The 25,473-nt window shown below is 37.2% G+C and overlaps 2 protein-coding genes across 15 annotated transcripts in view; one reads left to right on the top strand and one right to left on the bottom strand.

Moving 5' to 3' along the window:
- The window catches only part of LOC111002621 (transient receptor potential cation channel trpm), a 133,011-nt gene that overhangs the window by 48,644 nt on the left and 58,894 nt on the right, over window positions 1-25,473 (top strand). The gene's annotated exons all lie outside the window — the stretch shown is intronic.
- Window positions 10,504-11,501, bottom strand: LOC111002625 (allergen Tha p 1-like). The gene is made up of 2 exons (XM_022272783.2): window positions 11,324-11,501; window positions 10,504-11,218 (listed from the first exon to the last, which is right to left on the bottom strand). Exons 1-2 carry the CDS (start codon window positions 11,499-11,501, stop codon window positions 11,034-11,036), a joined length of 363 nt encoding a protein of 120 aa, XP_022128475.2. The 3' UTR covers window positions 10,504-11,033.

Below are 25,473 nucleotides of genomic sequence, written 5' to 3'. Positions count from 1 at the left end.
TGTATATACGAAAAGCCGAAGTTTGAATGCACTGGAGGGTTAAGAGATGCATACCTTATAACTTTAACTTAGATTTAAAACAATTTAATTGCTCATTTTCAATTCCAATTACAATTGTTTTGTAGCTTTAAAAGTAAGTTTTGTTTGGGTGATTTTCTCCATTCCTCCACTAGGAAGTGCCTGCGAGCGGATACCAGGACGTTGGGGTAGTGATGAAAACATTCCAATCAGTATATGCGCCTTCCAAATTAAAGTTGGGCGTGTCAAACGAACAAAGCGGGCGCAGAAATTAATGTGGATTGTCAAAAATTAATCTCAAGAAGGAAACGGCAGCGGAGTTTCTCTGACATTAAACAAACAGGAAATTTCTTCAATTTATTACAAGTTATAGTTGTTTGTAGCATTTCATCGACTACTTGTGATGTTTGACTTGGAAAGAGGTCGGGATGGCACACCGTTAAAAAGAAAAAGGAAAGATATATCATATTTATATATAACGCTAATTAAATTTTGAGCAGAACAGAAAGGTGGTGCAAGAATGTATTCAGCTGGTGCCCAAGTTACAATAAACGCATAAAATGACAATTAAGAAGGTGGATAGACTAGAATAAACAGGTGATACAAGGCAGAGAGTGGCACAGTGCAGAAAGGAATTACGGGATTTGGAGGAGGCCTTTGCCAAAACAAGGCATACATATATCTAAAAAGAATGTTTTCTCACTTTCATAATATTAATGAAACTAGACCACTGCCAAAGCCGAATAATCTCGATAATACGAATGCTTTGAAATTGTGTCGATATTGGGAACGGTCGCAGGTAAGGTTAATCAGAGCTTAATGGCATATGAATATATAATTCATTGTTTTGTCCCGAATTAATCCTGTGAATATAAGTACGGTAGTGAATAAGTTATATTGTTCACTATACAAACACTTAATATAATTAAAGAGACTTAGGGCCTGTTTCACAATGTCCGGATAAGTTCCAAATAAGCTATTTATTACTTATTCGTAGGATAAATAGTATTTTTGCGTTTCACGACTGTCAGATAGCGCTGTACGTCATGAAATTCGAAGTATCTTATTTGGAACTTTTATCTTTCGAATAATTTATGTGTTGCATAGCTATTTGACACTTTATCGATACATTATGAAGCAGGCCCTAAGAAAGATAGCGGTGGCACTATTAAGCTCTGGTTCGATCTTCGGCTGTGCACCAACTTTCTTTCTTTTCCCATTTAACATTCACTTGAAAGGTGAAGGAAAACATCGCGAGGAAACCGGCTTTTCTTTAACCCAAAAAGTCGATGGCATGTGTCACAGTAGGCTGATCATGCCTATTGATGGTGTGCGAGTATTGGTCCTTATTAAGAAATAACCACTACTGCTGAAGCGATTGGTCATTGGATTAGTCGTTGGCGGCCTGGTGGAACCGGGGGTGAATTACGCCATCTGCGCGTATTGCGTCATCCAAGGGCGTGGCGTAATAAGCTGTGTGTGTATATATATTTGTATAAGGGATAGAGACCCATTGTGTGTGTCAGTTGCGGCTGGGAGGAATTGGCGGTACCCCATTTGTGTGTGATTACGTCATCTCGACTAGCGGCGGTGATTTCAGTTTAAGCGTATGAATTCTAAGTGTGTATAGATTAAGATTTTAGAATTTAAGTTTATAGTATTTATATTGTTTAGATAGTAAGCTTTTTCTTCTTTCTTTCTCTTGGTAATGGGTCTTACACTAATTTTGGTGTGATAGTGAAAGACACATTACTGGACGGGCAAGGCCAGGTCTCCATAAGGGGCCTGGACCTATTTTTGTCGGCAAGATGGCCGAGAGTGACAGAAGGAGTAGGTCTCGCTCTGGATCCCGGAGGCGGGAATTTATACGTGACCTGTCGCCCCCCTCTGTTGTGGTGAAGGCGAGTAAGAAGAAGGCTGCGAAACACGCAGTTGGTCTCGGGGAGGCTGAGCGGGAGATGGTGGAGCAAGTGGCTCGTTCAGCTTTGGAACGCCAATTGCGGAGTGATCGTAGGGAGGCTAGGCGCAAGGAAGAGGCGGATGTTTCTGAGGGCGCCTCAGGCGCTGCCTTAGAGGCTGAGAGGACGGGAACCACGTCATTAATGTCTAGTGACATTAATGACGTGATTTTTAAAGAGGTGCCTGAACTGAGAGAACGGATGGTGGCCCAGGTTCGTCGTATTGTGGAGATTGCGGCGAAGTCGAAGAACCTAAAAGGGGACTTTGTCCGTGACCTCAAGGTCGCAGCAAAAGACCTGGGCGAGATTGTGGAAAACCTTGCAGAACGGTGCTTGGAGGGTGATGAGGGGAGGCGTCTCGAAAGAGATAATAACCGGCTGAGGGCCCGAGTGTCTGACCTTGAGTCGGAAATTTGTGCCCTTAGACGGGACTTTACCGAGCGTACAGCCCGTTCTGTAGAACAGGAAAAGCAAATGGTCGCTCTAAGAATGGAGATGTCGAGAGGAAACAAGCAGTCGGACGAATTAGCGGGTCTATCGGTGAATGGACTCCGCGAAATTATGGCGGGGTTTGTATCGGAAGTTAAAGGGGAGTTGTTGGCGGACATGATGCGGGCGGTGGGAGGCATGATGGATGCTAAGCTAGCTGGAATTGGAGATCGCCTCCTCCCGAGGCCGACCATTCGTCCTCCACTGGCGGCTTCGCGGGTAGTAGATGTGGGTTCTTTTGGTGGAGTCGAGGGGCTTGCTGCGCGGCGGGAGACATCTGAGGTAGGCAATGTTGTCATGGAGGTGACTGAGAATTGGTCGACGGTGACGGGGAAAAAGGGAAAGAAATCAAAGGCGGTTTCCACATCTAAACACACTTGCGGGGCATCTGGTGTGGCATCCTCTGCAACGCCCCTGGTGAAGGCCGTGCCTCCTGAACCATTGAGGCTGCCAGTTGGAGGACTATCCCAAGCAAAACCTGGTCTGAGGCAAAATGGTCTTGGGGGTGTAAAGTATGGGCAGGCTGAGCGCAATACTACGCGGACGCTCGTGGAGCCTACTACTGCTGCTGTTGTTCTAACGTTGCGGAAGGAGGCGGCAGAAAGGGGCCACACGTACGCCGCCCTTCTGTCCAGAGCCAAGCAGGACATCAGCCTGACAGGTTTGGGAATTGAAAGGGTGAGCGTGCGTACAACTGCTACAGGGGCGCGGATGCTAGAAATCCCGGGTTCCCAGAGGGGGGAAAAGGCCGACCGCCTCGCGGCGAGCCTTCGGGAGGTGCTGGCGGACGTGGCTCGGGTGGAGAGACCCGTCAAATGTGCGGATCTTTACATCCGAGACCTCGACGACAGCATTACCGTTGAGGAGGTGGTGGCAGCCGTGGCAGCTAAGGGTGGTTGCTCTGCTCACCAAATAAAGCCCGGGCAAATTCTTAGGCGTGACAATGGTATGGGGGACATATTTATCTTATGTCCCATCTCTGCTGCCAAGAAGGTAGCCGAAGGGAGGCTTCTTATTGGGTGGAGCTCGGCCAGAGTAGAGATACGCGAAGAACGACCTCTAAGATGTTTTAAATGCATGCGACTGGGGCATACAAGAGAAGTGTGTACATCAGAAGTGGATTTAGGAATGGCCTGTTATAGGTGCGGGAAGGTTGGACATAAGGCTGGTGATTGCGGTTTGCAGGCACATTGCGTGGTCTGTGCTTCGGCTGGAGTACCAGCGGGGCATAAAATGGGTGGACGGGCTTGCAAGCCTCCACCGATTAGCAAAGGGGGTTTTATTGTGGCTGCGGAGCATTCTTCGCCGGAGGTGTTCATCCCTGGGGAGTCTAGTGCAATGTCTGATTAATATGGATAGAAATTGCACCAGCTTTCTACAAGGGAACCTAAACCATTGCGCTGCGGCGCAAGACTTGTTCTTGCAGTCCATGGCGGAGCTGGGGGCGAAAGTTGCGGTTGTTTCTGAACCATACTACGTGGCTCAGCGGAGCCACTGGATGGGAGACACTTTGGGGGTGGTGGCTGTTATCGTAAGTCCGATGGATATGGCTATTACCCTTAGAGAAAGGGGGCCTGGGTTTGTCATGGTTGACTGGGGGCTTTGTTCGGTAATAGGCACTTATTTCTCCCCTAACAAGCCGCTTAGAGATTTCGAAAGCTTTATTGGTGACTTGGGTCGTGCGATCCAGCGGGCCTTGCCCAGGCCAGTTATCCTGATGGGAGATTTAAATGCTAGGTCCACCGCCTGGGGTGACACTTCTATAAACCCAAGGGGGCCGCTCCTGGAGGAGTGGGCGGCGGAGTTAGGGCTTATATTTATAAATAGGGGGACGGAGCCTACATGTGTACGACCACAGGGAGTGTCACGGGTAGATGTCACGCTTGCTTCCTCAAACTTCGCATGGAGATTGTCTGGATGGGAGGTAATGAGGGATTTGGAGACGTTTTCAGATCACCGTTACATTAGGTTTGTCGTAAATGCTTCTTTAGGACCACCTCTGAGGTCGCGGACCAGTCGTCGGACTTTTCCGCGTTGGACTGTTGGTCGACTTAACCGGGAGCGAGCGGAAGAGGTTGCCATTGTTCAGGCGTGGTGTGCGGATTCAACCCCGGTTGAATGCGTAGAAGAAGGCGTCCGCAGACTCCAACGGAACATGACTGAGGTGTGCAACGCCTCCATGCCTAAGTGGAGACCGCCACCTCTGCGGAAGGCAGTCTACTGGTGGACTCGGGAAATCGAAGAGCTTCGCAGGGTATGTAGTAGTGCTAGGAGGACTTATCTTAGGAGTTGCCGACGAAGAAGTGATGATCCGCAGGTCAGAGAGGGATTGCGGTTGGCCTACTGTAGACACAAGAAGGTTCTTCAGGTGGCCATCTTAGACGCCAAGAACGAGGCACATAAAATGTTCTTAAAGGAGTTAGACAGTGATCCCTGGGGGCGCCCTTACCGAGCAGCTCGGAAAAGGCTGAAGGGCGCAGGGGCTCCACTAACAGAGACTCTAGAGCCCACCTTGCTTGATAATGTGATCTCGGGGCTTTTCCCTTTGCCTCCGAACATCGTCCTTCCAAGAATGGTGACCTCGGTGGTGGTGGGGGACGTCGATAGAGAGCAAGCTCCTGAGGTGACTGACCCAGAAATAGAGTCCATACTTTGTCGCCTGAAGAGCAGAAAGAAGGCACCAGGTCCAGATGGCTTGCATGCTAGGGTCTTAGCGGTAACTTTTCCCCACATGGGGGAAACCATTCGGGGTCTGTTTAACTTATGTCTACGTAGTGGACGGTTCCCGATAGCATGGAAGGAGGGCCAATTGTGTCTCATCCGAAAGGAAGGTCGTGCGCCGAACAGCCCTGGAGCTTACCGGCCCATAATTCTCTTAGACGAAGCTGGTAAGGCGTTGGAATGGATTATTGCCTCTCGTTTGGGCCGTCACCTCTCGATCGTCGGGCCGGACCTGGACGAAGCCCAATATGGCTTCCGGGCTGGTCGCTCTACAATCGATGCTCTCACGGACCTAAAACAGCACACCAAGAGTGTAGTCGAGCGGGGTGGGAGGGCGTTAGCAGTGTCTCTCGACATTGCCAATGCCTTTAATAGCCTTCCATTTGGCGTGATCAGAGAGGCCCTTAAATTTTTCGAGGTTCCCCTGTACTTGCGCCGAATAGTAGGGAGCTATCTGGAAGGACGACAGGTCGCTACTGTGAACGGACAGGGAGAAATCGTTCGCTATCCGGTGATGTGCGGAGTTCCACAGGGATCAGTTCTTGGACCGTTTCTGTGGAATATTAGCTATGATTGGGTGCTGCGAGGTGCACTGCTTCCTGGGATGCGCCTCTTCTGCTATGCAGACGACACTCTAGTCGTAGCGAGCGGAGGGTCATTTGGGGAGGTGGCTCAGCTTGCGATGGCCGGTACAAGGCTTGTTGTTAGGCGGATCCAGGCCCTGGGTCTCAAGGTGTCCCTTGACAAAACGGAAGCCCTGCTATTTCATGGCCCAAAGATGGGTCCTCCTTCGGGGGCGGCATTGGTGATTGAAGGCCTTAGGATTCCGGTGGCCCCCTCCATGAAATATCTTGGTCTTGTTTTAGATGGTCGCTGGAATTTCGAGCCCCATTTTAAATCTCTCGAGGGGAGACTTGTGAGGGCGGCAGGAGCACTTGGCACGCTCTTGCCTAACCTTGGAGGCCCATGCCAAAGCGTGCGCCGGCTGTACTGCGGAATCATTCGCAGTATGGCCCTGTACGGGGCCCCCATTTGGGACGACGCGCTGAGCAGGCGGACGAACCGTATGCTTATACGGAGGCCGCAGCGAGTGATCGCGGCTCGGGCAGCTCGCTGCTACCGTACAGTATCGTTTGAGGCGGCCTGTGTGTTAGCTGGTACTCCTCCTTGGGAGCGGGAGGTAGAAGTGATTGCTGCCTCATACCGCGTGAAGGCCGAGGTAATGGATAGCGGGAACGTCACATGGGGGGAAATGTCACATGCGGGGCATGTGAGGCGTCATGCCAGAGACATTCTTTTTAAAAGGTGGTCTGACGATCTTGCTACGCCCCGCGCTGGTGCATTGACGGTAGGGGCAATCCGCCCAGTCCTAAAAGACTGGGTGAATAGACATTGGGGTGCTGTGACGTTTCGGCTATCGCAGATATTGTCTGGGCATGGATGCTTTGGTCGGTATCTTCATAAGGTGCCTAGAAGGGAGATACATCCGTTGTGCCACCACTGCGGCGCTCCAAATGACACGGCGGAGCATACTGTGGCTGAGTGTGTCACCTGGACAAGGGAGCGTCATGACCTGGTATCGGTTATAGGGGCGGACCTCACTTTACCGGGAATTATAATAGCCATGCTAGGGAGCGAGGAGGCCTGGAGTGCAATGGTCTCCTTCTGTGAGCATGTAATGCTGCAGAAGGAGGCAGCTGAGCGACTGAGGGAGAGGTCTGGGGATGATTGTAGAAGGACCGGTGGTTCAAGGTTGGGGGCTCGACCTCGAGTAGCCCGGAACCGCAGGTCATGATTAGCTCTCTATGTCGGATATAAGCCCGGGTCCCTTGGGTAGAATGCCTAGCGAACCCCGAGGGCCCATCTTAAGGGCGTGTGATGGGCTGAGGTGGTTTTAGTGGGTAGGGTCTCGCTACCCCTCTGAATAGCAGAGGGTTTTGAGTGTAGATCCAGCCCCACAGTCCCCGCGTTAAGTTCGTTTCTTGATGCGGGCCTGCAGAAGTGCATTTCCACCTCATAAAAAAAAAAAAAAAAAAAAAAAAAAAATGCCTATTGATGATGATCACATGTTTCATGAAACAGATTCAGAAGTTCTGCCACACTTGGTTGCAGCGCCACTGATTTTTGTTTTGTGTTGTTTTATATTAAAATACCAGTAGCAAACCATAATAATTAATATAACAAGGCTTTGATATGAATTTAAAATATGAAACATTGTGCTATATTGTGACCTATTTTAAAAGTCTAGAAACACAATTCATAATGTTCGCATACTTATTAGCATAAACTGTCGGGTTTATTTTAGTTAATTACATTTTTGCGTGTAACTAATGTATATCAGTTTTCTATGCGTTTGCTACTAATGCTATAAAAGCTTAATTATAAAATTTAATATTGTATCAAGAACAATAAATTACTTTCTTAAGGACAATTGAGTTTAATTTTTAACACGTCCATACAAAGCTTACTTTAGTGAATTCGTAAAATTTTCGCTATTACAGTTTGTAGGTTCTAAAAAGTAATCGAACGACATAATAATAAGCTTTATTTCATGGCAAATAGTTTGTGGCTAAATTCATCTATCTCTAGTTCGGGTCCCCGTGTTGTGGGTTATTCCGTGGTACATATACTCAACAGTTTTTAGAGGTAGGTTTAGTGTTATTACAAATCAAACACAAATCTTATAAGACATTAAGTATGTGTGAATGCGTGAATGGGTGGGTGTGTGCCTGTATTTGAGAGCTAAGAGTTGTTATATGCGCGGGTCTGTGTAAGTTTTATATAGAAACACATGTAAAACTTCTAAACGTGAGAATTTTACTAATTGATTGGTGATCCATTGACCCTCATCCAATTATATCAAAAAATCGTTGACTCAAGCATTGTTCTGTCTGAATGCTTCCAGTCTTTGTGAATAATGTCCAATTAACTCTGACCCATCATCCACTTAAAACCTTTCACAACTACTACTGTGAAGCTAGACCCGGAGATCATAATAAGCGGGATATCTAATTACGTACAAGTTTCAATGAATGTATTAGTGGAGCTTAGACGTATTTGTGAGGACTCTATTCATAAAACGACCTTGTTTCACATGTTTTTTGCTGTTATTAAGTGGAACTCTTGTCTATGCTCTTTCTATTAAAAGTAGATTTTTAAATAATTAGTAGATGTTTAATAAAGGACTTGTTCAATTAGTTAAGTGTATGTTTTGGTTTAGAATTTCGTTGCACTGCACAGATATTTTTTTGTGATAATGCGTCATCCCGTCCGACTCCATCTATGAAGTAATTCTTCTTTCCAATTTTGGTTGATTTAAAAAAAATATTTTGTTTAAAATTATGATAAATTACTTTTAATATTCGACCATTAAGTAGTCTTAAATTTAAAGTTCTAGTAATATTGACAAATCAAATAAACCAATCGCATTAACGGTTTGGAACTAATTAAACTGTGATATCATTAAATTATAATGACAATGGCAGCTGCCACTAAGACCATTGCTTCTACATTAATAATAAAGATTATGATTTAATACTACAGACTATCAGATAGTCTGTTAATTTGTAGACCTATTTTGGCTATAAGTCACAGAACAGTTTTGAACTAATTTTACTTTGATGTTATTATAATGACAATGGCAGCTGATATCAGCGCCATTGCTCCGACACATACTCCTATACATTAATTATGTCCAAATCGATCGCTTACAGAGCCTAGTACACTCCTTTTCTTTAGAAATCCCTTGTGCAAATATTTTAAGCAGCAACCATAACATTTCCCTTTGTTTTCTCAGCCACTCTATTGTTCTTTGATGTTTATATAAAGGAATGTTGCCACACCCTTGGTAGCTTAGGTTGCTTCAATACGTTTTCTCACTTGTTTACTGATCCGTAGTGACAGGTGCAAAATAGATACAACCAATGATTCAATAAATGATTATTTGTGTGAGACCTTGTAATTGATACAAATTTAATAAAGTATGATATGTACGATACAGATAATAGAAGAATTGACTTTGACTAATAATGTAAATGTAAATTAGGATAAATTTGCCCGCCGCTGTGTGTGGCAGAATATGCGGTTTACGATTGTACCACCTTAATAATTTTTACCATATTCTTGCAATAAATAAATAATTATTTAAAAAAAAAATGAATGATAACAGCGATATTTGCCTTTTAAATAGTTTTAATTTAGTCGTTTCATTAGTTCGTTTAAATAGTCGAACCCAAAACCTTTGTCTTTTATGAGCTACTTAACAGATACAACGTTTCGATATTCCAAGAAATCCTGATTGGGAGTTTTTTTAATATTTTGTGTAAGTTTTTGTTATAACAGTAATTGTACAGTAACTCTCCAATAAAAATAATAAATACAGCCACACGTTTTAGCCCTGTTTGCATATACCTGAGACTAATTAAGATAAGATTGAATTGTTATAAGTTTAATGTAATATCGCGTGTTCATAACTCGCCACATTTCATGTTTACCCCAGCAAGTTCACTCTCACGTATTGCAAAAAGGGAAACAGTTAAATTGAATTATATAACTATTAACACCCTTAACGAAATACTTAATAATGGTCAAAGTACGTACGTAAGAACGTCAAAAAAAAAGAAATATTAAATGAATCTAATTTTACATTTACTGCCAGTTCGGTATTAGCAATTACTTTATTAATAAATTTATAAAATCTTTATTATAGAATTTTACAGATTTTAGCTTGTAATTAATAACTTACCTACAAGCTAAAATCTGGGTATTAAATTGCTCCATCTATAGACCAAATTATCAGCCAACCGTGCCACGTTCGGTTTTTGGTTTTAAGACATGCCGTGTACCTCGCTGTAATTTTCCTTCCGGACAAGAGATAATGGAGAATGGAAAATTAAATTTGACATATTTATTTGACATAAGTTTATTAGTATTTGTAAGTAAGTTGTCCTTGCTATTGTTTGAAGACTGATAAATCCCAAAGACATGGTAATGATTCGATCAGCCTTTTGTGCTTTCGTTAGGAATTTAAAGATAATAACTAAAAATAAAACCAATAACTTTTCTCAAAACAATATTTAAATGACTTTATTTAAAAAATCCCAACAGATTAATATAACTCATTTGTAACACACATACATACCACAAGAGCTTATAAAGTATTTAGCTATCACAATTTTCCAAAAATAAATTCTATATACAATTATAAAACAGGCATCAGTGGTAAGCTAGGACAGTGTATTTTTAATCACAATATTAAAAATAATAAAAAAAAAGTTGGCGCGGTTGCAGAGTAGGTATATGAATAATGTCCCAAATATATATAGTTTTCATCCATCGTTGATTTGTCCGCTTTGCATTAGCGATTTATGAGTCGTAGGGTTCAAGTGCAAAGGCAAATAAAGATTTATGTTGGCGCCTGGTACTGGTAACCCTAGAGTTGGTGCTTTTTTCGCAGAAGGAATACAAGGAAACGCTGCCAGCGTTAATATACTTATGCAGTCATCTGAATATGCAACCGTCTTAGACCAGCACGGCTACCAACCGGCTTCCCTCATCAAGAATATCCTTGCTTCCAGGGTTAACCGTGCACTTTCACAGGGACCAAACTTTTTCTTTTACTACTATTATTATATAGGTTAAGTATATTGTACTGTTTCTATGGATGCATTTTTATAATTCAGTCAATAATATAAATCTTGATTGTTTTTTACTGCAATATAAGTTATATGTGGAGTCGGAAATGCCTATAATCATGTTATTTACATCTATAAATATTTTAAACTATCGAAGTTTAAGAAAGATTTATAGAGAATTTAAACGAGTTTTTCCAGTCCTTTGTAATTCAGTCTATATTCCTCTGAGCTCTCTCTCATATTTCTTAGCATATGTGCCGGCGGGGTCGTATTTCTTCTGAAGGCTAACCCAGGCCTCCTTTTCATACTTGATAAGATGCCTGATAACCTTTGTTGTACCACGCTTTTGGGGCTCGGTACATTTCTTGCACCCGGTGCGAAGGGCGTCTGCTATGTGAGCTGTTAAGGATTAAATCTTTATTATCACATTGCAATGTATTTACTATATTAATAGTTTACACATAATAATTCATAATATTCTATGTTAAATAATATCGTACTCACATTTCAGTTCCTTGCCATCAACAGAACACCTTCCTTTATCCAAAACACAGTTCAAGTACCCATTAAGGACTTTCTTGTTAGACAGAATCTCGTCCAGATTGATGTTGTCATATTTGGTGGTGTACTGCTGGGCCGAGACCAAAGTCACCAGAAAGATAGCTAGGAGGAGAAGCTTCATGCTGAAATAGACATATCATTAGTATTGCTACTATGTACCTGTATTAACATAACAGCGGTGATTGTAGTGTATATTATATACATTATTTTAAAGATATCAGTATAATAATAAGTAGGAATATTATTGTTTTACTAACGAAAAAATACATCTATCGAAATCGTTACATGAATTTTAATAAAACAGTGTTTTTTTTAATCTAAGTAGAAATTACATTACATAACAGAGGTAAATAATAAAAACTATGCCTCCTTTGAACTGTTTCGTGTAAAACTGGACTAGTACGAAAAGTATTAATTATAGTTTTGGTGACATACATTTCTTAAATATTATTAATAATTACCATAACTAATTCCTTATGAATAAGTTTATACTAGTAAACTTACCGATTTTCAGTATTTTTATAGATAATTAGTAAATTTTTAATAACAGAATATTTTTTAAAAGTATATGTGAAAGAGCAAAACAAGAATTCGCTTTGGTAGTTCAAAAAGTAGTAGAGTTCTGTGTATAAGTTATATAGTGGAATCCTCTTTAGGTAGGTGTTTAAACTGCGCTTTCAGTATTCATAAAAATAATATAATAATAATAAATACCACAATAAATTTAAACACAAATAAAATAACTATTCTTTTTTAACTAAGCTATGTTAAAACTTACATTTAGATCACAATAAGACACCAAGTTCTGAGATTAAACTGAACTCAATTGATACAATTAATTCAGGAAACCGCTGTTTTATCTGTTTTCTTAGTCCTTGCCCGGAAACCATTTCATTGAAAGAAAATCACGCAATGTTTTCCATCAATTTACCTCTAAAAAGGCCTATTATGTTGAAGGAAGTTTCATTGGGTAAACATTTTTTATATAATACGGAATTTCCTCTTGATATTACCAAACTAAATCAATACTAACTAACCGAATACTCAGTTTGGTATTCAAAAACTAGAAACACGAAGTTAAAAAGTTATTTCGTTTAATTTTAAAACAAAACAATTGAAACAGGTGCAAAACCCAAAACTATTTATGGACTTGACTAATCATTGGAAATTTGACCCTACAGAAATATAACTTATGAAATCTCCGTGTTATAGGGGTACCTAAAGTATTTTACATTTCAACACAAAGACAATTTGTCACAAATTCTTTACACTTTTGATTTTTTTCTCGCTAAATACTATTTTAATTAAATTATCCACTTTATTCAAATTTAAAGAAATATTCCGTACATTATGTAAATAAGTAAATAGTTAATTATTATTATCGCCGTGACTAAGCACGGTTAAGGAAACCATTTCTTGAATTTCCTAATCCTAATTACTCCTATTGATTAATATTGCCTTCAAAATGACAGTTGCATTACAATGATCTAAATGGTAAACTGTGCAAAGAATAATTTCAATTAGAAGAACTATTCACTTTATTACAAAAGAAAATGCCGTTAGGAAACCGCCCTAGTACTCGTATGTCAGACTCAAAAGCCTGAGCAACAAAGCTTATAAAGAAAGATCATGATTTGACAAAAATGTTTCGGCCATACGAGGAACAATGCAGATTACAACACAATATGATATATACATTCATACCCTCTTGAATTATGTATGTATTAAATATTTATTATAGATTTTTTTCCTTCGTAAATATTTCAATCAAATGTATTCCATCTTTGGCTATACGTTTAGTATAATTGTTTTTACTGTATATAATTTATGTTAGCTACTTAATAAATAAATAATCCATTACGATATTGTAGAAGTCTTTTTATTTTACTGAACTACTTTGATATATTTTATATTATTCTGTAGAAACTCATATTATTGTCCAGTTTAGTTTATGATGAGGCAAATTTGCTTCGTTAAATCTTAATGAAACTAAATGTCAAAATGGCATCAAATTAAATTATTGCGGAGATTAACCACAACCGCTTAACTTCTCTCATCACTGACATGCACACAACCCACTCCGTGTAATTGCAATGCCACGTGTAATATTAATTAAACCTCACACAGATTCACTTTCTAGCATATTACGCCAAATAATTTCCAAAAAATCGTCTGTCTGTAAAGTCGGTTTACTGACGATAGTTGAACGTGACAACGACATAAGAAAATACTGATGGAATAGTTGCATTTTTCAAAAGAATATTTTAATTTACAAGCTTTAAGTGCCAAACACAATCGTTTGCAAATTTGTCTTACATAAATAAATAGAATTTAACATGGTTCATAATACACACATTACATAGACAATTTTTGTACATATTATTTTATATTAGGTTTAATTACGTCAAATTAATTGTAATGTTTTACTAAAATAGATGATGAAATAATTTCTATGTGTAAAGTCCCTGTCCCTGAGGTCGTAAGGTCGATTCCCGACTGTGCATCAATGGACTTTCTTTCTGTGTGCGCATTTAACATTCGCTTGAACGGGAAGGAGATTATCATGAGGAAACTGGCTTGACTTAGACTTAAAGTCGATGGCTTGTGTCACAGGAGGATTACTTACATTGACAAATGAAAATGAAAATGTTATCAGTATTTGTAGTCTGTTCATACATCGAAGGAAAAAATATATAAAATGCAAGTAGTAGGGAAAATGCGTCAGTAATAATTTATTAGTTCAAAGCCCTTCATGGCGTGCGAGAGAATTGAAACAATTTATTAGACATCTTAATTAACCCTTAAGATGTCAATCTATATTTATTATCTAATATAATTCACGTGACGTCATCTGTTTAAAAAAACAATACTCACTTTGATTAATATATAAAAAATAGCCGGCTTAAACGAGAATTCGGATATTCATAGATTAATAACCTCAAAAAATCTTAGTGTTGGCCACAGATTTTCAATCACTTTTGTGATTATTATTTTGCTTAATAGGCTAGTAAGTCACCAGTCCCTGACCCACGCCTTTGGACTTAAGGAATGCTAGTATCCTCACGATGTCTCTTCTTTCTTAAACACTGCCCCAGTGTTGAAAGGTTGACGCTGAAGGCTAACGCTGTTCTTTAAACTTAAGTAAAGAATTTAAACGTCCACTTATTAAATCACACACCTAGTAAACATGGTTTTATCAAAAGGATTTTTACGAGCTTCGATTACGTCTCTCGTATGATTTGTCACGTTTTACAATCCTACATTATCCTTGGGATTGTGACAAAAGCAAATAGAGTATTCAAAAATAAATAGCAAGTAATCTGCGGAAATATTGAATGCTTTCCTTTTTTTATAAAGAGTATATAACTAGCAGGGACGACATATGTTATGTTATTGGATCGAAAACAGTTTTCTCACGATGTTTTACTTCACTAATAACATTTGTTACGTTTCCTTAATTTTAAAAATAAAACTACGTATTATAATTAAACTCACAGTAAAGCAACTTAATAATACGACATAGCAAACATACATAATATAGATCCATTTGGTATATATATGTGCGCATAAATGAGAAATTTAAATTGTCATCCCATTTATTATTTGATTATTGTCATGATTACCTTTATCGACGAAATTTAGGGCTATGTATAAAAATCCTAAGAAATATTATCAAAAGTTATTGTTTTCGCTAAATCATGTCATTCAAAGAAGGATGTAAATTGTCAATCATGATTTTGATACACGAACCGGAAATGATAAGTGGTGTTCCGGTGTAAGGGTGTAAGCATACTTAGTTGAATTTTAACCACTGTCATTAAACTGCACAGTGCTTAGAGACACGACCGTTGATAGTGCTAATCTTGGTCTGATCGCTTTTTGGAACTCTTTCTGACACGCGACAGCTGAACAGCAGGAAGCTGGCACAGCTACACAGGCGCACACAGTTATTAAATTAAAAGTTTTTCCTTTTAAATACTTCAAACTAAAAAGAGTCAATTGAAAAAGCGCGTTCCAGTTCAAAAGTTCATTTATCGAATTAATTATATCGTGCTACGACCAAATTAACGTGACACCGTGGGTCATAGCTAGTCTATATGGCATTTAAAATTATAATTAGTGATTATTTAACTGATAAAAAACTGGGTTTAAATGATTTATTTACTAGTAGACCACACGCGAATGTAAAATATATTTTTATAAAGAAATAAAAGGAACGAAATGACTTCGAATTAGGCAAATAAAAGAAATAACCATCCCTCACGGACCCAAATAGCTGTGAAATATTGCCATCATAAAAAATTTAGGGACAATGGAGGTGGCTTTTTTATTAGAGTAGGCAAAATGCTAACCAAATCGAGTAAAAAATGATGAAGTTTTCCTTATACTTAACAAATAAATGTTATGTGAAAATGTTATTTCTGGACAAACCAACTGCAGTGTTGTGATGGTTCTGAAGCCTTTAACCCTGTGGTCGTGCAAGAGTGGGTGCTCCTACGGCGAGGGAGACGTAAGGAAGTTTCATCATCAGACGTCCAGGTAGAATACGAAATTCCACCTACCGTTCCACAACTGAGCGTTTTTAAGGCAGTTTTACACGCACATACTGTACTGTGTACACTGTAAGCGCAACACATCTACCCCTTCTCATAGCGATCACGACCGCTTTGTCAAGAGTATACCGAATAAGAAGAAGTAAGTACTGTACTTACAACTACAAAGTAATAATAAATATTGAAAATTCATAAGTAAAAAAGAGTGTGTGTACTTATGTACACGCGTTAGAAGTTATACTTCTTTGGCGTATTGAAAATAATAACTAAAATGCAGCAAATAAATAAATTATTTTAAATAATATTACTGTCGTATATGACGAGCGGGGAAAGCACTAGCTCTGGTGTCACTGGTACTATTTACCAGCTTAGGACATGTATTAAATACATGTGCATATTTCGAATCAAACAATACAGAGAGAAAAGGTAAGGTAAATTTTTGTTCTTAGTCGTCCGCAAAACCCAGAACCAAATTCATGTGATAACCACTATAAAATGTTTACGTACTGACACGATATTTTTATAATATAATTATCAATTTTATAATTGATTTGTGTGTTTTTATTATTATCGAAAACTCACTCTTTAATTTGTGGTCTTACTATCATTTATTGTTACTATCATTTAACAAAGAAACTGTATTTGTATAAATCATTTCAAATCGAATCGAAAGCAATTACAATTAAAAACTATTTGAACGAAATTCTTAAGATCGCCTGCAACAGAGGAAGTGTGGTCTGGGATCTTAATTAAAAAATAAACCAGAGAGAAAAGAAAATATCCTGTGTGTTACACGCCTTTGCTACAGACTAAGCATTACAGTTTCACTAGTCTAATTTAATTTCAGTTAAATTTTCTATACTTTACAAGCATGTTCTGAGTAAAAATGTAAAGAAAAAAAAAGATGCTTTAATTTCGCTCACTCCAGCGTCCATTCTGCCCTGCATGTGATTATTGTAGGAAAAGTAGGTACTTGCGGCAAAAAAATACAAAACAGCGAGATTCGATGAAAAATAAAAAAACAAATTATAATCGAACGGAGCTGACAATCATTTCCTAAATCGTTTTACATTCTCATCCCATTTTATTTATTTTATTAGTTAAGACGCAACCATGCTCCCAATCTCTTTTATTCAAGTTAGTGATACGCCATTCATCCCTACACTTAGTATTTTTTAAACAAATTTCAACACTCTCTTCTTCAAAATTCTCATCTCTTTCCTAGCAATATTTTCCTTTACCTTACGAGTTATATACTTAATTGATAAATTGAGACTCAGCATTAAGAATTACATGCCTAACCTGAGACTACTGTTAAAATAAAACTCATCACTTAGATACTTACTGTTGGAAATATTCTGTGGCCCTTTTTAATTCAGCTCAGGTCGAGGAGTTAACTTTTCTATCATGTTGGCGATTACTTTGTGAAAATTTTAAATGAAGCCATTATTTTTCCATTACACGCTTAAACAGATTAAGGAAGGTGATTGTTTGTATTAAATGTTTCTTATACAAAAGTTTTATGTTATATTAGGTCAAAATATATACGTGAACTAATATCTATTTTAGTTAATAATTAGAAGCTCAAACCAAATGTTAGCAATCATTGAACACTTGAAGCCAAACACAGCCCTTTTCTTTTTCGCTAATATATAAATAAATTATTAGTATTTACCATAAAGATTTATTAATATTATTACCTTAATGAAATCCCAAAATTAGTGAAACTAACAAAGATATTATTAGACTGTAAGGCGGAACAAAGTTAGCCGGGTCAGATAGTGTTTTAAAGTTAACAGAATAGTCAGAGATGAGAGTAAGTGAGACAGGTAAATCGAGAAAAAATTCACGCTATTATATATGCATTGTTTAGTAATTACGTATTTGAACTTTTGATGGCAATTTTGTGACACAGTGTCTTGTGCAGTATACAGATATTTTTAATTTATTTAATATGTCATAATTACATTTCTTAATATGATTACTATATATCTAATAAATATTTATATACAATTACAAACTAAAAATATATCTAATAACTAACCTTAAAATTTAATTATTAAAAAATATTATTAAAAGGAGTCCCTTTAGGCAAGGTTCCGAAGATACTAGCAGCGTTCCCCCTTTGAATAGCTAGACTAATTCTTTGTGCGAGGTAGGTAATTTATTTATATTATCATTAGCACATGTACAGTGTCTAAACTGTGCGAATATAGAAGTACATTATCATCTATTGGGGCTTTTACGTTAGTAATAATTCATTTACAAAGAAGTTTTACTTCTACTATGTGTACTTTGTACGCACGCATTTTTTTTAAAACCAAGTAGGTATAGCGATTTTTTTCATATTCGCAGACAAAGGTCAGCTTATAAACAGAAAAGTATGAAAGGAACATTTTAATAAATTTATAATGGAGCGCTTGAATCCACGTTGATTAAAGTTTGTTTAGGAGTTTCGTGTTTATTTTACTAATTAATTTACATCTAATTGTTTCATTTGGTTTCAGTTAATTTCAGCAACCTTAATCCATATTTGGGTGGCCTATGACATTGAGTGATCGATTTTAATAACTCTCTGCATACATTAATACGTAGTTTGCTGTGATATTAATGTTTCTATTGTTTGAGCAATATTTATGTTTTTAAAGTAAATTAATAAAATATAGCAGAACACTTTATAAATTAAATTAAAAATTAAATCATATCTATAATATTCAATATTAAAGCCTGAAACTTATTCTCTTCTCCCCTCAGCAAAACTCATCAGAAAATATACATACAGATAAAGAATATATTAAAAATAAAAGCCAAATAGTTACCTCAACTTAATATATTAAAATCTATAACTAAAATTAAACAATTGCCCAACAATATTACAAATGTTGTTGAGAAATTCTTTTCTCTCTGTGGCACCGCAAGGTTCCTCTATAGTTCAGAAGTAAATTTTCTAAATCTCTCCCTATTTATTCCCTATCTAATTTTTCAGCGTGAGCTTTGTATAGGTATTTTAATGTTTTATTAATTGTTATCCTTTTGCCACCTGCATTAGCATGACAAATGAGCCAGTCCAGGGAAAGTAGGTCGGGAAACCAGGTCAAACGAGGATACTTTAGCGCTAGAAATGATTTATCACCTTATTTTATAATTTTTGCAATAATAATGAAGAACCGATTTAAAAAAATCATGTATATCATCATCTACCAATAAAAATATGAAAGGTCAAATTATAGTTTTAATCGTTTATTGAAACCTAAACATAACAATCTAGTATTTACAAGTTTTTAACCTGTTTAATCATAATTAAAGATTAATAAACAGAAAATTAAAACAAATTCATAAAGTTTGGTACTTGTGTCAACTGGCAGTGTAACTTTAACGCTGGCATTCCCTCGCTGTATTGTGTTACCTTTTCGTTGAACCAGGAAAACACCAGCTCTGAGGTCATCAGTACCATGCACCAACTTAAATCATCAATTAGCGCCATTTGCACTTGAACCCCACCGCCCTCTACTGAAAGACTACTAGACTCTATATTTCAGCCGTTCATCATTTTCCGCATGATCTGCGGCCACGCAATTATATATACAAAACATACAAAAACCCGTCCCATCTTAAATAAATATATACAGTAATAGTCTATTTAGATTGCCTACTACCACTCTCCCTCTGGTGAATGGATTTATGACAGTGTTTAATGTTTATTAAACAATAATGTCTATTTATCACTACGTAAATAATTTACGATATTAATTAACTTTGGTCATATGACCGATATGTGACCCTGAAATAAGAAGCAGTTGTAGGACATTTATTACATTTATTTACAAAAATAATTGTTTGTGGCGATATTTTAGATGGTCGGTCATTCTGACATTAAATAAAGGTCTATATCGGTCTGTCTGGATTTGACTGCCAAGGCGAGACATATCTAGTAACATAAGTTTTGTTTACTGGGTAACAGGTGGCTTTAGTGTCGTGCTAGGTCCATTAAAATATTGTACAGGTTAGTGTCGGTTAACTGTGCAGTTAAATTAATGACAGAACGTAAACTATGTTCTTAATTTAAATACATATAGAATGTAGAAAACAATTAGATTTTTTCTTCTGTACTTTTAAAAGAAATAGTTAATTTAAGTAATTCTGGATCGTAGTTCTTGTTTTCGGTGAAATGAAATTATTAAACACTTTCGTTATAACATATTTTACATAACCAGTCTGTCTTCAATTTCATATAATTGCAGTTATTTTATAAAAGTTTAATATGGCTGGTTTATAAATGTATAAAACATTTATTATTTGGTTATGTCTTAGAAAGTGTTTTCGATATTTAAACGCGTTTATCTCTTCCAACTGTTATCGTTATATTATCTTTCCTTATAAATATTGCTGAAAACCGCATGACATTCATGCAGTAGTTTATGACCGAACAGGCACAGACAGGCGAGGACTTTACTTTTTAAAATACAAAATATTGTAAATTTTAACAAGTCAGTATTGTATTTCGTGCCTTCTTTTATATTATTTTTGATATTGATTATACTATTTTATTCTTAATATTACACAAAACATTTCGCATCTCAATATATAGTTCAAAATAAAATCTATATCTACTCCAGCTTGATGAAATTTCTAACAATGTGACGATGACCAGTGAACAAGGAACCAATTTTAAATGTGAGCGAGGTTTCGTCACGTACGGGCGGATATCGGCACGTCTGTGGTAATGTCCCAGCATTTTATGCTCACTAGTTGAGCAGCTTAAAGCTTGAAAAACATATATATTAATTATACAGCCCGTTTATTTCAAATTTATAAATATTGAATATACATTATAACGTATATCCATTCGCTAACTAAGCTTTTATATCTTCTGGCCACCTTTATTTAAATCCTGTCCTTATCTTTGAAGCCCTTCCTTATCGATACAATTTGCTGCATTCTACATATCTCATACATTGCCATTTCTGTTTAAGGGTATTATTATGTATTTTGTAATTTTATTTTTTGTTTGTCTTATTTTTCTTCGTTATAAATAATAAAGAATAAATAAAAAGCCTTCCTCGATGTTAAGCTAACATGCTCAATTTAAAGTTCAGTTTGGTTGGTTCATCTGGTTGGTGAAATCATCAATAAAGTAATAGTCAAAATAACTGTATTCATATCGGTATACAAGTATATTTATAAACGTCAGAAAAGAAGTTAATTTTATTATACATTTACATTTATTGCCAATCGCAAGTAAAAGACGTAGAGCGGGCAAGAATATACTTTATAGTAAATCATAGACAGCGTAAAAGATAAATATTTTTTTATGAAGATCCAAAACCCAGTTGATATTTGTTTCTGGCCTCTATTTAATTTATCATTGTAGGTATATTTATAACTAAGTAGGCGATCAGCTTTCTGAGCACGACATACGTCAATTTTGGGTACAAGGGTAAAAATCCAATACTGATATGATACAGATGAGTTTGAGAATGAGACATGCCGATTTTCTGATATTATCCTTCATCAAATGAGCTGTTTTTTTTTAATAAATATTTTCTACATTCCCCGACTATGCAGACGTCGGAGGTATTAAATAGCTTACATAAGTGGTATTGGTAACTCCGAAGATACAACACTACTACCTATTTCCATCAAATGAGCTTGGAAATAGTTTATTTATAAGGTGATATACTGGCATTGTAGAAATCCGTACTCAACTGGCTCAGCGGATTTGAACCGAAAATAACTGGAACAGAATCCACTATATCTCTACTACTCAAGTTCATTCTGTTGTGTATATAAAATTATGATAATATATTCTAAACTTTGATGCGTGTTCTGCTTCTATTCCCGCTGATAGTTTTTGGTGACATATTGAGATCGGAGCAGTGTTGGCCTAGTCGTTTCAGCGTGCAAGTCTCATACCTGAGGTCGCAGGTTCGATCCCTGGCTGTGCACCAATGGACTTTCTATGTGCGCATTTAACATTTGCTCAAACGGTGTAGGAAAACATCGGGAGGAAACCGGCATGTCTTAGACCCAAAAAGTCGACGACGTGTGTCAGTGTCACTGAAGGCTCATCACCTACTCGCCTATTAGATGTAAAAAATGATCATGAAAGATTCAGAAATCTGAGGCTTGGTTTAAAATAAACTACAACTATGCGCCAGGTCCAAAAAGATAAAGACTACATCTCCATACACAATCAGGCACAAGTGGTTTCGTTTTATTAACAATAAAAACTGCAATTCAAATAAGGTTTCTTAAAATGGAATAAATCCTGACTTTATTAAGCCCAAAACCTTTGGCTATGACGTCAAACAAAGTTGTGTTCATTTACATATAAAATGTGTGTCGTCCGTCTGTGTGAGATTGCAGGTCTATTGTGTCTCATGAATTGCTAATATTGAGGACGGCTTGTTAACCGGCCTATGAAAAAATAAATTTTGTGTATGTAAAAACGTTGTACTTTCGTTAGAGCTTTTTATTTTCAAATACAATAAATAGTTACTGGCTCGTTAACATATCTAGAACTAATAATAATGCATCTTTAATTGTACCATATTACTTTAAAACATTACATAATTCAACTCAAATACAAACAAACAAACAAATTTCAGTTTGAAGAATAAGCAATACGCAATACGTATTCTATAAAGTGTACTATGGAGAGGTCCGAGTTCTTTCAGTTGATCTCTCCCCCACATTGTTTCAACACCGTGCGAGCCCTATTTATTCAATATTTTATCAGCGTCACCTTGATGACAGAAAGTCTTCCACGATCCGCTTCAGAAGACACTTTCTTTTGCGAAATAGCGAACTGTGGAATTGACTCCCGGGTGGAGTCGTCTCTGGGAGATATGAGCTATTCCTCTTTCACACGCCGGCAAAGCACCAACGTAAATGGATGTCTGCGATGACTAGCCTGTTTGGCCGTCCCATAGAGTCGTTTGCCAAGTTACAACAAAATTCGCGCAATAAAATCACTATCTTTTATACGAAACAATCCCAAAGCCGATAAGTTCTTGAAAGTTATCCTATAAAGCTATAACTAATATTCCAACTGGTGTTGCCAACTCGTAAATCATAACTTTAGCTTTAGTGTATTTTAGTACAGACTACAACGACTACGAGAAACATTATGACCATGACGATAAGATGCCTTCAATATTTGATTAAAATGGAAAGGGTGCTTATAACTTGTATGGGTAAAGTATACTAAAGGTAAGAAGTTATTTTAGGTAAAAAATCTCTTAAGTGTATTTCGATCACACTTTCACTTTGTTATTAATGAGAGTTCTGTAATGTCAGAGATTATGTAATAAGAGGATAAGATGTCATTTGTTTTATTAAAATGGCAACACCATGCATAACATAGACATCTTATAGGTTATAAATTGTCAATGTGTCAAAGTCAAACTGACGGTAGCGATTAATCAACCGTGGCGCCGCAACCTGGACATATGCGTACTGACGTCGTATGTATCCGTGTGGTAATACTGTTTTATGTATATTTCAGTGGTCCATATGTTATATGGTATAGTATAACTTCCTAAAATGTAAATTGCATTGCCAAAATATTATTAATAAAAAAGTACTATATTTTATTAACAAAATACTGTTTTCTATTCGTTTCGCTTTTAAATGCAAATAAGTTTATACGCTTAAAATGAAGTTTTGGATTAAAAATTCTATTTCAAATTTACCTTACCTTTGTAACGGATCTAAGCGAACACCTGTTACTAATATAAACAAGCAAATTTGTCGTAAAAAGCTTTCGGTCTGTAACAATATACAAGATAAGAGAAAAAGGTTTAAAATATGTGGGCCCAGTTGCCCACTGTAGTATTTCCGAACCAATTCTACTTAGGGTCCTTCAAGAAATGAGTAATAATTCTTAAAATACCGGCAGCGTGCTTGCAATCCTTTTAGTTGTGTGTCCATGGGCGGCGATATCACTCAACATGAGTTTGAGCCTCGTGCCCGTTTACCTCTTGTAACATAAAAACAAAATAAAAATAAAACTGATCCTCTAATTTGTCATATGCAACACAAAGTGTATTTTAATTAGCTTAATCTACTTAATTCTATTAACAATATCACTGATACGTAAATTTAGAAATCGATTATCTCATTTGCCTAAAATATAGGTCAAATATTCGGCTCACCTGTTTCTATTCACCTTATAATTTTGACACAACGTGTGACTTCAGTAGCTCAGGTGCGCATACCAACGATTGCTATTTTCCGGAGTACAATGCCAGTTCAAGCTACCGGAAGCTATTTCACTCGTGCTTTCTTTTCATGCGATTTCTACTGGATCTCATCGCCTCTGCGCATTGTATGGCCGAACATGACATAATTCGCAGTCGGCATATGGTAGACGGCATAGAGTAGATCAATCCTGCATCAATCCTTTCTGGAGCCAAGATAGTCCACATTTCTACTCCATTTAGGACGATACTAGAACCCGTATCAGTCTGATTTTGGTTTGACCAATTCCTGTTTTCTCCTAGATGTTGCCTAAACGTGTTACGGCATCTTTAGCATCATCTTTACTTTGTTGTATATGTTATTGAATAAGATAAATAGCTAGTTGCACTGTTAATAATATTATTTAGGTTTGTATAACTTATATGTATTAAAAATGGTTCCTATATTAAATATTTAAATATCCAGGACTCAAAGGTTTAGGTTCATATCTTATTTATATAGAAACAGATGTTCACATATTCAATAATTCAATCCCATTCCAGTAAACACTTCAAAGCAAACGGACCCTAATTTCATCATTCCACATTGGCATGCTAGAACGTTTGTTATTGCAAAATGTATCCTATCAATTCCCAGTTACCGTACACTTTCCAACCGCACAGGTACTCCTTTGTCGCGACGCTTTTACCAGAGTGCTATTACTCGGTGCAGAGTTAAGATACATTTAGAAACATCAAGTCTTTAATCTTTGTTTCTGTTCTAAGTTAGTTCCTACAGCGAAAATTTTCATGTACAAATTAAACTGATTTTTATTATTAAACACAGAAGTATTCATTTTTTATAATGGTTCTACGATTCTTGAGTTTAAGAGCGTGCATTCGAATTCCGACTGGGTTTTATTTCATACAGTATCATTATTGAACGTAGAGGCAGAATACGAAATTCCCGTACTCCCGTATCACCTTGTTCATATCGTAAATAAATATCCTCTCAGTTGAAAAACATACAAGCTTTAATCAAGACGCTGTAACGAGAGACTTTGATTCTATGATTCCAAGATTCATTCCATAAATTAATAATTAACCCACTTTGAGTAACTACCTCGTTAACCCTATAGAGGCATGGTAAATGAAAGTTGGCACCACGCCACAATATATTATCAACTAAGAGGCAAGCGGTCACATAATCATGCAAACTGTTTTATTATTCCGCACCCAGAAAATCCTGACTTGTGTAATGAGGATACAAATTATTCGCTTATGTATTTGTGGTATTTTTATTAACTTAATTAATATATAGGCGTCATGTAGATTAGTACACATGTTAGCCCCTCCAAAA

This window comes from Pieris rapae, chromosome 3, assembly GCF_905147795.1.
Source record: "Pieris rapae chromosome 3, ilPieRapa1.1, whole genome shotgun sequence".
Taxonomy (NCBI): domain Eukaryota; kingdom Metazoa; phylum Arthropoda; class Insecta; order Lepidoptera; family Pieridae; genus Pieris; species Pieris rapae.
This window is presented reverse-complemented; position numbering and strand designations above follow the sequence as displayed.